The sequence below is a fragment of the Felis catus genome, chromosome A2 (assembly GCF_018350175.1).
Source record: "Felis catus isolate Fca126 chromosome A2, F.catus_Fca126_mat1.0, whole genome shotgun sequence".
In the NCBI taxonomy this organism is placed as follows: Eukaryota; Metazoa; Chordata; class Mammalia; order Carnivora; family Felidae; genus Felis; species Felis catus.
In genome coordinates this window covers 27,699,475-27,713,503 of record NC_058369.1, presented here as the reverse complement: position 1 = coordinate 27,713,503, position 14,029 = coordinate 27,699,475, and the positions used below count along the sequence as shown (strand labels likewise).

General features: G+C 40.0%; 1 protein-coding gene across 15 annotated transcripts in view; it reads left to right on the top strand.

Moving 5' to 3' along the window:
* FHIT (fragile histidine triad diadenosine triphosphatase) overlaps positions 1-14,029 on the top strand; it is a 1,423,954-nt gene that overhangs the window by 1,174,438 nt on the left and 235,487 nt on the right. Inside the window, exon 5 of one of the 15 annotated variants that reach the window (XM_045053130.1) lies at positions 7,564-8,431. The exons of the other annotated variants lie outside the window; for them this stretch is intronic. Within the exon in view, the coding sequence (XP_044909065.1) occupies positions 7,564-7,644 (81 nt within the window). The 3' untranslated portion in view covers positions 7,645-8,431. Of the gene's footprint in view, positions 1-7,563; positions 8,432-14,029 lie in introns of those variants that run through there. 15 annotated transcript variants of the gene reach the window in all.

The window sequence follows — 14,029 nt, the reverse complement described above, 5'->3', positions numbered from 1 at the left end:
TTACTTCCCTCTTCAAAAGACTAAGTTTGACTTTAAGATAGATTTAAGAAACATAGAAGTTGAGATTTGAGTTAGAAAGCTTAGACTTCAGGGAGTTAAATCTCAAGTTAAGTTTAAGAGAGTGAAATTGGAAGTTTACTTAGAATGGAGTTTGAAGTTTTCAATACGATGAGGGTTTGTTCTGTTTTTATGATTTCTCAGTCCCCCTCTAGATTTCCTTTGTAGCTTCCTCTTGCAGCTGCTGGTGCGGGGTATCCTGGATATGACTGTCAGAAGGAGGAGCAGAGCTGAGGACATTCAGAGCTTAGACGCACCCCCAGCTTCCACAGGGGTGGGGAGCGTTCCCCAGCAAAGTGGGGGATGGATGGTGGTGCTGCTTCCCCCAGGGGGGTGGGGCCCTGCTGCCCTCCCGTCCCACCTGCCGAGGTCCCCGCTGCCACCTCCATAGACTGACCTCAGAGAACATTCGTTATGTAGACACTCTGCCATCTGTCGTGCTGCAGAGGCTTCCAGACTAGAACAGAAACAGGTGTGATGTCAAAGTAACTTAGTGAAGAAACAAGTTGAAAGGGGAACTCAGGAATAGCCTGCCACCTTGTAAGCCCTCCTCCATGCCTCCCTAGTGGCCGGCTCCTTGTAAGGCTGGGAAAGCTAGTTTGGGCTCTAGTCTGGTACTGGGTGGCTTTCTGGAGGCACACGTGGGACTGTTGTGTGACTTGCAAGTGGCAACAGGCATCATGGTATGGATCCCTCTGTGGGGCTCATGCTGGCTTGTCACCGGTTTGCAGTGGGAGTGCCCTCCTGAACCTGTTCTTTCTGAGGCATTCCATTGCCAGAGCTGTGAGAAGGATTTCTTGTTCTTGTCAGATGAAGCATGGAATTTTTTTTTCCTTTTGAACTCCAGGGAAGAATGAATTCTCTGGTTGCAATGGTGTCAGTGGCACTTCTTTTGTGATGATGTGCTAAGGCTATTCTAGTTGGGTTTTGTTTTGTTTTGCTGACAGTGGATTGTTGGTATCACTGAGAGAAGTGTATGTGCTTTCACTAAAACAATTGATGGTTACCTCATCTTTCAATAACTGTAATGAACATCTATTTGTATTAATATTAATAATTTATATATTTTTTATTAGTTTAAAGTTATAAAGTGCTTCACATCACATGCTTTAAATGATTTGTGTGGGGCGGAATAGCACAGGGCTAAGGCTTTGGAACCATAATGCTGGGCTTCAAATCCTGGCTCTACTTTTTACCAGGTGTGTGACTTTGGGCAAGTTGTTTAACATCTCTGATCTTAGTTACCTCATCTGTAGAAGGCAGATAATGATAGTACCTGGCTTCATAGAATTGTTGTGATGATCATAAGAGTTAAGGGAAGTATAGGACTTTTATCACAGTGCTAGCATATGAGACGCCTTAGTAAATGGTAGCTATTATCATTGAATTATTAACATCATCAGTGCTGTTGCTACTATGTTCCCAACAGCCTGTGAAGCAGGTATGCCACCAGGAATTTTATCTTAATTTAAAAGATGAAGTGACTGAGGCTCAGAGGGGAAAAGTGACTTGCTCAGGAACTAGATTCCAGTCAGAGATACAGGTGAACAGAAACTCAGACCCAGGACACCTCATCTACCAAGAAAACGTTGGTAGAGCCCTACTGATGCCCTCATGCTGTGTGATTTCTGCAGTCCCTGCCTCATCAGAGTATGGCTAATAAACTCAACTCCCAGAAACAGCTTTTAAACCAAAACATTTAATTGTCTGTGGCAGAGGAGAATGGAATCTGGAACTTTTCTTTACACAGAGTGTTCTCAACTGGGCAGGTAGACGCCTTTTGAAGACTGGTGTTAGGCATCATAAATTCCCCCATTCTCAGACTGAATAAAACACCTCCCTTAAATTAAAAATCCATTCTAGGGGCTCCTGGGTGACTCCGTCGGTTAAGTGTCTGACTCTTGATTTCAGCTCAGGTCATGTTCTCATAGTTGCATGGATTTGAGCCCTGCATCAGGCTCTGTGCTGACCACATGCAGAGCCTGCTTGGGATTCTCTCTCTGCCCCTTCCCTGCTTGTGCTCTCTCTGTCTTTCTCAAAATAAATAAATAAACTTTAGACAAATAAAAATAAAAATGCATTCCGTGCTCACAGTGATATTATTTTAGATTTTTTAACACTGTTTTAATACAGTCCATGTATAACCAGTTTTATCTTTTAAAAAGATCAGTTACAAGCCTTAAAGAATGTATAATGAACTCTAACAAACATTATTTGTTACAGACTTTGTACAGTGTTGTCCTAAGTTCCAGATTTAGAAGCTCTGTGAGACTTGGTACCTCTGTTCCAGGGATATGCAGTTCTGTAGGAAGGACAAGAAATGTTTGCAGATAACCAAAAACACAGTGGCATGTTTTAAGGACAAAGCAGTGAGTGCAAAGTGAAAATGAAATACCCTGGATTCAGCTGGCTAAGGAAGTTCCTTGGCTGTAAGAGAACTGTCTTAGAGTAGCTGTTCTGCAAGAAAAAGGGTGGGCCACAAATTACCCGTGTGAAACATTAGAGGCAGAAACCATTAGTAGGGTTACACATAATTGTTTGTTTTTAGTTTTTAGCTAGTTACTATTTCATCAACAGTTGGACTTCTTATGGGTAGAATCGTTACATCCAGTGTTTGAAGAAACATACTGTTGGCTGAGTAAAGTTGGTAATTGTGTGGTGGATCGAGTATCATTGCATTCAGAAACATTTTCTGTCCTGTTGGGGCCTGGGTCTTTACTGTTGATACTATTGCAAAGTTGTTGTGGTTTCTTCAGAACTTTCTTTCTGTTCTGTGAAAAAGCTGCATGTCAGTATCTGTTACACAGATAACATCGGTTTCTGGTGCCTTCCTTCTGTACTGCACACAAAACATTATGCAACCCTTTGGAAGACGAAGAAAATAGGCACAGAGCAGTATATTCTATGTAAAATCTCTAATAAATGTTTAATAAAACTCAAGTGCTTTGGGTTCAGGGATGGAATATTCTTTTTTGCCTTATGTTTTTTTTAAATTTTTAATGTTTATTTATTTTTGAGAGAGATAGAGTACAAGTAGGAGAGGGAGAGGGGGAGAGAGGGAGAGAGAATGTGAAGCAGGCTCCAGGCTCTGAGCCATCAGTACAGAGCTGGACATGAGGCTCAAACTCACAAATGGTGAGATCATGACCTGAGCTGAAGTTGGACGCTTAACCAACTGAGCCACCCAAGGGTCCCTTTACCTTATGTTTTGATCATTGACTGCTTGATTCAGTCTCTGGGAATAATGGCTTTGTAACATGTTTCCTGAAAATCTTGATTGGTGTCAGTACACACTTATAAGGAAGCATGAGTAGGGAATAATTTGGTTTAGTGGAGGCTATATCCGTTGATCCAATTGAAATATTCTACAAATTGATTTTAGAATTAGTATTTCTTTAAATTAAGAGTGGCATTTGTATTCCCCTTGGGAAGCTTAATTATGAAAACAATTCTTAAATGTGCAACAACAACAACAACAACAACAACAAAAAAAACAGAATGTAAGTCTGTAAGTAGATATATGTCTTATATGTGTGGGGTCTTGATAGCAGGCTAATTCTGTTTAGCTTCAAAGTAACTATGTATAAAAAAAAAATCAGTACTGATTTCTGGAGGGGAGTAGCAGGGAAACGATCAGTGAACTCTGGAATTCATGTTCTGTATTCTTATTGCATACTGGCTAGTCCTATGACCTTGTCAAATCTTTCATTGTTCTTTTTCCTCTGATCCCTTTTTCTTCTTTTTTTTTTTCCCTTGCCATCATCTTCTTTTTCCTGCATATGTTAAAGCTATTTCGGTTGCAAGTGGCAAAAAAAACCCCACAAACTGGATAAAGTAAATGGAGGCTTTATTGAGTCATATAATTAAAGAAGTCATCCAAGTCTAGCTTCAGGTATGGCTTGATCCAGAGACTCAATGCCTTAAGGACCCGTTGTCCCCCATCTCCCACCCTGTGGTATTTCTTTTGCTCTATGTTTCCTGTAAGGCAAAGGGACAGGTATCAGCCTCACTGTGGAAATGGCAGTAGTGAGTTGAGCATCTTGACTGATTTGTGCATGTAGAGAACAGCACAGAGGTGAGCAGGTTTGGTGTCTATTCATAAAGATACTCAGGAGCCAGTATTTGTTGTCTGAATGTGATTCCAGAAGCATTCAGGCCTCACTAAAGTAAGGAGAAAGAGACAGAGATGAAAAGAAAGATACTTTCTTCAGAACAAGATAGCAGTGGATTAGATGAGGCTGAAGGCTGGGAGACCAATTTATCTATCCACTTGAGATTCCAATAAAAAGCTTCAGCAAGTGAACTGATAAGGAAGTGATAAATATGAGTTCTGTACGAGATCCCATTAGCTGAAGGATTGTGGTAGAACCTCACAGGACCTCAGTTTCTGTCAGCATCATTTATGTTCTGGGCCAGATTGGGCCAAAAAACACACAGCAAATATTGGGTGAAAAATCTTTCTACCTGAAGAAAGTCTCAGCCCTTTTCCTAAATACCAAAATTTCACTAAGAACCTGTATAATAATGGGTTTTGCCCCGTAAGTTTAAATTCAGAAAGGTTGTGATTTTCTGTTTGCAAGATCACAGAATGCATGAAATCTCACTAATGCATTCATTTACTTTTTGCTGAGCACCTGCTGAGCAACTCCCAGCCCACTATTTTGCATGTACTGCTAAATAAAACAGATGTGGTCCCTAACCTCCTGGAGCTGATAGTCTGCCAAAGTCTATATCATCCCCCAAATTTACCTAAAATAGCTCATTTTGATTCTTCAGGTTTGAACCCAGAGAAGGATTATTTCTAGGAAAGACCTCTGGAAATGTAATCAGTAACCGTATTCAGCTCTAAGCTCCTTTTCTCAACACTACTGTATGTTTAAAATTTTTCATAAAAACTTATTTCATGGAATCTTTTGTTCTTGGTTTATGGCCAAAGTTCTATAATGACTATTTTAAAAATGACTTAATAAGGCAGCAGTTTTGCCTCTGTTCTAGTATGCCAATAGATCACTTAGGTGTCATTTGTTAAACCACGTAGGTCAATAAAAATCCTTTCTTTGTTTTTCCCCGAGTGGCCATTGAGCCACATAACACCAGCCTTGTCCTTTGCTCATGTTGCTGTATCTGCCTTTGGCTGGCGTGGGTTATTAGTAATTGTTCCTTCACAGACTGTTAGCCAAGAGTTATCACTGTACGGTAATGGTAAAGGTTCCCAAAGTTCAAATGTTGTAATGAGGGAGCAAAGTTGAGGGGTAAGCAGCTTTTTTAAGTGGAATAATAACTGGCAAGTGAGAACTGGCTCCCCTCATATGCTCACATATGATTTGAAACACTGACTGCTTGCTTAATATACTTTCTCTGTGTATTTTAAGATTTCACATTTATTCACTTAATAGCTGATTGAAATGAACTAGCGACCTATGAAAACCCACAGGAAATAGAAGTCATTCTAACTGAAGCAAACAAGCATTTATGTTGTCCCTCTCTCTTGTAACGCCAAATAGCTCCCTGAGCACAAACAGACAGAGATCTCATTTTGGAGGATTTTTGTCTTCTCTAATGTAAAGATAACACTTGTTCATTGTAGATATTTTGGAAAATATGGAAAAATACAAAGCAGAACACTGACACCATCCATAGTTAAATTGTTTTGGCTTTTTTAAACAACAACAAAATAAGCTTTCATAAAATATGAGGGTTATTATTTACCACTCATGTTTAAAGGGAAGAAAAAGGGCACAAAGATATTCTAAGGTTGTCTTTCCATCCATTTTTCCGACCCTTCTCTGTTGTATTTGAGAAAAGTTAGTTCTCTATCCAGGGAAAACCCTGCCCGCGAAAAGAAATCCTGCCATCTGTCTCTGGTTTTGTTCTCTCTCTGATGTTTGTGGAGAGGAACATGTCACTTCGATATAATGATGTCTGGGAAATTGAACACAATTTGTTAAAAATACAGCCATGTGAAAATTGAGAGAGGGAGAAAGGTGAGGACAAAAGGTGGAGGTTTTGTGTTCCCCGAGACAGAGTCCCTGTGAAGACACCACACTCACTGCAGATGTGCTTCTGGTTGAACAACTTAGCGACCTCACTCTCTTCTGTTTAGCTATAGATGTTTTACACTATAGAAGCTTCTTTATACTGTATTCTAATATTTCAGGCCCCCAAAAAGCCCAGCCCTCAGAGACCTTACTATGCCATCGTGAAGTAGTTATTGGGAATGCCTCTTGTCTCCCACAGTCATCTATAAACCCCCTTGTTGATGAAGTAGAAGTTAACCCCAGTATGAAAGAACAGTGTCTTGCTCTATGTAGAACCAAAGCTAAGGCCTTGCTTCTTCTCCTCTCCCAGATGCTGGCAGAGTTTGAGAGTCTAGTTCATTTGTGTGGGAAAGTGGCCATTTCAACCCTCTGCAGCTACACTGGCCTGGCAAGAAGGCTGTCTACTCTATCCTCAAAGATTTCTGGGGAATCACTGTTCACTTGTCTTCCTATAATAACAGCATCTGCTAGGTTGGGGGCAGAAAGGCCTGACCTGTGAGAAAGTTGGCTTTGCCTAAATAGGAGCCACTGGGAGACAGAAAAAGTCACCATTTATCTGTTTTCTCACATTCCCAGGTACTTCAGATCCACTCACCTGCCCAGAATCTCCTTAGAGCCTGAGGCTAAAGCCCTGAGGCAAGATGCTCTCCACCCCTGTCACCCCAAACTGCCCCTCAATGGGGGCGATCTTGACAACACTTAGCACATTTGTTCATATTCATCAACCTGAAATTGTGCATGCTGCCAGCACAGGTAGGAGAATATGTTGCAAAGCAGCCCCCCCCCCCCCCCCCCCCGCCAACCACCTGTCCTTTGCTTTTAGGGCTTTGGCCCTGTTCCATCCTGTTCTAGGGCTTCCATGCCTCCCATCCCCCATCTTGAAGTGTCCATTCTCCTCTGGCTTCCTGAACCCTTTTTCCTGCTGCAGATCTTCACTTACCTCCTCAGGGAAGTCTGCCCTCATCTCACAGGTGTTTGCTCCTTATCTCAGTTTGAAACCCTACTGTGTATGTGTGATTATTTGATTAAAATCTGTCTTCTCCAGTTGCCTGTAGCTCAGGAGAATGGGGCCACATGTATCCCCACTGCCTGGATGAGTGTGTGGCACATAGAATTAGTTTAGGAAACACCTTAGTGAGTGAGAGATGTTGTGATTATAACGTTTATATTAGAGTGGGTTTATTTAGAAAAGGACATGTTCACAGTTTCGCTGTATTTAAGTGAAGCAACCACAGATCCTATCAGGGCATTAGGGATAGAATCAAGAATAGGGAGGTGGGAGAGAAATTCATAAAGCTACTTAAATTTTTAATCCTTTTAAAAGGTAAAGTCAGGTATGTTTTCAAGCTGTTTCTGCATTTTTAACAAATGTAACTTTGGAATATTCAGCAGTGCGGGTGACCTGTGGGATCTCTCTGGTTCTGTATGGGAGGCTACCTGTTAATTTCATATTCTCTTTTCCTTTCAGATTTCCAGGAAGAGTCAGAGCCTCACACCTTTTTACTTGAAAAGCTCATACACATTCCCTATAAACCTCCCAAATGTATAAAATAATTACCCAGGAGACAAAAGAGCAGGGCTCCCACAGTCAGATACTTGTTCAGGAATCTATGTGAGGCATTGTTCTGTCCTGGATCAGATTACAACTTGTTCCCTCTTTCAAAATATATTTCAAGCTACATTATTAAAATGCACCATAAGGCGTCTTTGTGTAGAAAATTGAAAAATAGGACTTTAGATGGGGCAGACTTCTCCAGTACCCCAAGATTTTTTATTTTCCTTGAAACATTCCTTCACTTTGAAAAATCTAAGTAGGCCATGGAGAGAAATGCCTGATGTGAATTTCTTCTAATAGCCCCAAACTCTTCTTTCAAATTACTGCAACCGCAATTCAGCATTTTTTAGTGCCAGATTGATGGGGGGAAAAAGTGCATATTAAGCTTTCTTTATTAATTAAAGGCAGTGAGGAAAGAGTCATCCTAGCTTAAGTTTATGAAAACAAATAATGCTTGAAAATGAGCTTGCAGTATAAAAGTGGGTGATGTTGTGTGTTAATAGTTTGTGTGTTCGTGTTGGGTATCATTGCCTTGGAAGTGGCAAAACAACTAATTACTGGTGGGCTTCAAGAAAGAGGAAAGTCACAAGATTTTGAATGTGGTTTCAAGTTAGAATTGGGAAACCATTCAAGAAAACTCTCCAGAGAAATGATTCTGCTTTTTTCCCCATGAGACAAGCAAGATGAACTAATAGATCATCCTTGGCTCTAATTCCTAACCTTGTTCACAGCCAACCTCATTTATACCTGGTGAATGATGATCTGGGTCACCAACAGAAGTAGCTGGTATGATGAAAACTTTTACAGAGTTTACCTATATATATATATATATATATATATATATATATATATGAATTATATTATACTCTCCTACCCAGGGTCCCTTGGACTCTTGAGGGAGTTCCAATCATAGCTATCTGTGTGATATGGCAAAAGGAATGATTCGTTGTATAGTAACCACAGTAGAAGAAAAAATGAGGAGTGTTGAGAAGAAAATGGTCTTTGGAATTTTAATCCTTCTCTATATATTTTGTCTTTCTTGACCATCCTTCTAAAGGTAGAATGCCCTTGAGTTTTATTTGGACAATTTCTTCCCTCTGAGAACTGCTCAGTTGTCTTAAGGCTGTGGTCATTTTTTTGTTCTTCTTTCTTTGTTTCTGGAAAGAATGATTTTGCCTGAGTTTTCTCAGGAAAGTCAGCCTGATACAGTTTCAGGGTAGACAGTTATAAATTGTTGTGTGCAGGGGCAGGGAAGAGAGAATTTTCTCCTACCCTTTTAGGTTCTGTGTCTGGTCCTGAGAATTAAACTGACAAAGGCTGATATACAAAAGGAAGATACTCACATTTTATGTTAATATTTTTACACATACACAGAGACTTTCACATATATTGGAAATGAAAACCCAAAGAATGGTTTTAACGGAATGATAAACTGTGGAAATGCAACAAGACAAAGGAAAATGGGGTTTGTGCTGGGAGTGTAAACTGTGGGAAAGTGGCTAAGAATACATACAGGAAACAAATGGAAGATAAGGTTTATTTCCGTGGGTTTGTGTGTGTATATAAATTCAATTTAGCATCAACTTCTCATCTCTGGGGTAAGACTGTTCTTGTCTTCCTGGTATAGGGAAGATACCTTTCTCACTGGAAATTTATGTCCTGCTTTTAGGTAAAAGGGAGAAGTGAGAGAGCTCTTCTTACATCTGCTATTTTTTAGTTGCTTTCAGCTCAAAATTATTAGTATGCCAGAGTGGCATATTTTCGTGTAGCAACTGCTTATCCCTTTCACTTTAAATCCCGAAATAGCAGTGTTTGCAGAGAACGAAGGAGGAGGTACTTATTTTAAAAGTTTATTTTATTTTCCTTCCTCTCCTTCCCTGTTCCCTCTCTCCTACCTGTCTCTCCCTTCCTTCCTCCCTACTTCCCCCCACCACTCCTTCTCAATAATGGCATGTTAAGAGGCCCAGGCTCTCTGAAGAAACCATGGGTGTCAATTAGCTTTCATCTTGAGTACTGTCTCCACAAGATCAGTTGTGACTGTCTGAAGAACTGGACCATGGAAGATTCTGAGGCTCATTCTGGGCACAATGAGAGAGTGAGCTGCAATCAATGAATGGTGTCTGTCAAGGGCATGTGCCACATGTATTGCTCATTCTGCTATATAGTCCACACTAACTCATCCAGACTGCCATCAACACTTAATTTTCTGACTATTTGTTTCAGTAGCCATTAATCAGATAGAGTCTTCACAGCTAAGCAACCCTTTGAAGTCAGACTCATTTCCCTGAGATGGGAAATGCCAAATGATAGAGATAGCCAGAATAAGTAAAATTGCCATTTAGCATATTCTAAGTTATGTACATAGATGTTTAGGGTACAATAGAAATTTGCTTTACTTGTTTATACCTTTTTTCCACCTCAGAATAGGTCTAACTTGTCTTTACCTATACATACAGTTCACTACTTTCTGTATAAGTGTGACGGGTTTATTTAAGGCAACACTTGATGATATTCTGAGGCTTTACAAATAACTCCCCATGTCTAGAATTTTGGCAAATATGCTGCTTTACCTGGCCAATGTAGATAAAATGGAATTCTGTATCATTTGGAAGGCAGAATACTTTGTGTTTGAAATGGAGATCAGTTAGTTTCTGCAGGACATATTTGAAGTCACCAATGCCAGTTTAATCCCCAGGTGGTCAAATTAACATTAGTCCTCTCCAGTCCAGAAGCTGACACCCTACTCAGCTGTCAGAGTCAGAGCAGGCCACTCTGCAGTGCCTCTGGGCACAAGTCACCACAGGGAAGAAGTCCCAAAAGCGTTTTGAAAACAAAACTTTTATCTCAGTGTCCTTTAATGGAAACGACTTCCTTCCAATACCTATCTGCTTACTCTAGTTCTTGATTCAAATTGATTACTAGCTTAAAGACCTCAGCATACCTTGATTAGTGATGGGGAAGCCCAATACTAATGATCCTGCTATTTCCCAATTAGGAACCACGCTTAAAGCTGATGTTTGGACAGGGTTGTGATATATAGCCTGTGGAATCCACCTCTGCCTAGCCCAGTTTTGCTGAGTATTAAATAAGAAGGTAATCTTTGTTTGGTCCCTCAATGTATTTACAGCTCCTAGACGAGTACCTGCACATAATAGGAGCTGGGAAAGTAGTTGATGAATAAATAAATCATTTTTTTTTCATAAATGTGTGTTACTGGTGGAATTCAAAGCCATGTGTTTTGGCCATATCCCTTAGGACTAACCCTCCTTGTGCATACTGAGGGAGGCCATTCTATTACAAGTAACTGCTCCTAACTACTTCAGGGCTTTTTCCCACCAGTGCAGGGATCAGTCTTCAAATGCTGGGAAGTTAATGTCACCCTAGAAATAGCCCTCAGCAAATGGCAAGTGGAAGTTGAAGGGTCAATCTTCCAACTCTATTGGCCACCAATGGGAAACTCAGAAATGTGTCTGTTGTTGTCTCTAGGAGGCCACCAGTGGATTGAGCCCCAGTTGTTCAAAGCAGGAACCCACTAATGAATATACCTTGCAGTATCTTTCTTCTATTTACTGTCTAACCTCCTCCAATTCCATAAGGGCATGTCTCAAGAAATCCACTGGCACTTAACTTCTCTCAGGATCTGCTCTGGGGAACCTGGTCTGAGGCACTAATAATAAAGCAATAAGAAGCCAGCATGAGAAGTTCAGAGTACCACTGCTGAAAAACCACTGGGTAGAGCACGCACAGCAGTTAGTGACTAAGGAGTGCCCTCTGGTATGTCAAGGATAGTATGCCACTTAATAAGAGGCAAAAGTACTATTCGTCTGGAAGTCACGGAATGCTGATCCTATAAGCACCTGATAATTTTGTGTACTTGGTTAATCAGAATTCATAAAGTTGTGTTCTGTGCCTTGTCCTTCCAATGCATAGAGGCTGTTATTTTTGGTCTGCCCAGAATTCCTTCCTCACTCATCACCAGATGAGGTATGGTACTTAACCTCCTTTGGCCACAGGGGTGATAAATGAATGGACACTTGACCCAAGGCAGGCTTCTCCCTGTGCTTATTTTGTGCTTTTCAGGTTCTGTTGGGGAAATTCTCTCTGATTCCCCATTCCTCTCTGATTACTAGGTTGGGGGATTCCTGGGGCCATATTCCCTGGCCAGGCAGTTACCTTCATTCTGAGAGAGTGAAACCAAAAGCCAGCGGGGCAAAGGCCTATGCCAACTCTGCCTGCTGTTCTGGGGTATGTTTATGTGAGTCAACAAAAATGCCCTCTGCTTTTTGTCAGAAAGAATCCTAATACATAATGCATAGGACTTCATCTGCTGCCTTTGCCCTGCTACAATCTCTAATTTACTAATAGGAAACTCAGGATTTGGTGAGCATGCAAGTTATGTATAAAAGTCACTGGGATGTTCTAAAGATTCTAAGAGAACAGAGGCTGTGGTTGATGTCATAACTGTTGAGAACCCATTCTCTTTCTGTGTGTATAGTGGAGCCAAATGGACAAGCTGCTCTCTGAAGCACTGATTACATTGTTTTAGTAGATAGATAATCAGCCCTAGGCCCTTACCCTGGCTCAGTTTCCTTCCATTCTGTAAGAAATGGTCCACACTGGAAATTGAGCACAGAATCCTTAAAAACAGATTAAGGAGGACAAAAACTCATTCTGAAATATTCCCAGAGCAAAATAATTTTGATAATATATTTCACTTCAGCTGAATTGGTTTGTGCTAATGCTCTAGCCTACCAAAGTACTACAAGGGCCTTCATCCTACTTTGTTTTTTTTTTTTTTTTGAATACTGCTCATAAAACAGTATATTAGGTTTTTTTCTTCTGTGATTCCATTTAACTTCTAAATCTCTCAGGTTTATTGTGGGCCTTTCTTGGAGTCTCAAAAGCTACAATTAAAAGACAAAATGTTCATATTTTTGTTTCCCTTAATGATCTTCAGGAAAGTTACTTTGTGTTTGTGTGAATATTCTAATAGGATTTATAAACCCTGTCTCCCTTGCTCTCATCTTTACAAGCTAAGGCAGCACTTGAGAGAAGAAACCCATACATCACTATTTATTCAGCTAATGTAATGTGAAGAGCTCTCCCTGAATAGTCTATTTATCTCTTCATGTTGGCACTAGGTAGAGGTAAGATCAGCCAGTGCTCAGCAATCAGGGAGAACCTGTTCAGAAAGAAGTGAAGTCAACTGATTTTTAATAGCAGATCAATAGTGGGCTTTTTTTCGCTGACCCTGGCAAGAATGTAAACTAATAGATACCTTGAATCCTGTGGGATTGTACTGCTTTCCATCATAAAGTGAAATTTAAAATTAACTACATCAGGCCTTTCCTTGAGTTCCAGAAAATGATTAATGTCGATTTTGGAGCTGAAGGTCTTTTGAGTTCATTTAAGGTTAATTTGGCACATTTAGGCCATTTCACATTAAAGTTTTTTATGTTTGTTAACTTCTCTGTTTGACTATTTATCATTCTAGAAACTCCATAAGAATTCTTAATTATCAAGGGCATCACTTAGTCTCGGTGTGGGGGCTCTTCAATATTTTCCTTGCCATGAAACTGTAACAATGTGGGTAGAATGTCAGGTGATGGTGTTATCTAAGGTTATCTATGAGGTTAGATAATGCCAGCCAGGCACTGTCACTGTGGGAATCTTAGCATAGTGAAGGGGTTTTGCAGGTCCCCACTGATGACCTACTTATTCGTAGCAAGAAATCAGAGACCACAGTTCAAGAACAGCAATAGAATTTGGCTATTTGTCACATTAGCAATGGCCCATTTTCTATTTGCCTTATGTTGTCTTAACCAGGTTAATCAGCTGGAAACCTAGGAATTATCCTGAAATTTAGAAGAGACCAGGACAGGACAACATTAAGTCCTTTTGAATATGGAGGCATTCCATGAATGAACATTTTAATCCTTTTAAAAAAAATTAAAAAAAAAAAAAGAAAACATCTATTTGAATTCAAGAATAACATGAAGCATAATGTCCTGCTTCTATGAGAAGCATAAACTCCATTTCTATGAGATGCTGTGAGAATTTTTACTTTCTTGTAGCCAAGAAATCTATTTATTTGGCTTAACTAAACATTCACCAATTTTATTTTACCATGGGAATGCCATTTTTTTTTCCAGTGGTGGTGGTGGTTTGGTTTTTTGTTGTCATGTGGAATAACAATTAAAATTCTGTAGCTGTTGTGTCTGTAGATATTTTTGGATAATATAACTACAAAGATTTTCAGGGAAAAATTAGTGTTGTTATCAGAAAGGTGTTGTACATCATAATTCTAGGTTCATAGTTAAGATTATGTTTAACTTTAGCATACATTGGAAATTATGATAAATGGCCATCATTACCTTTT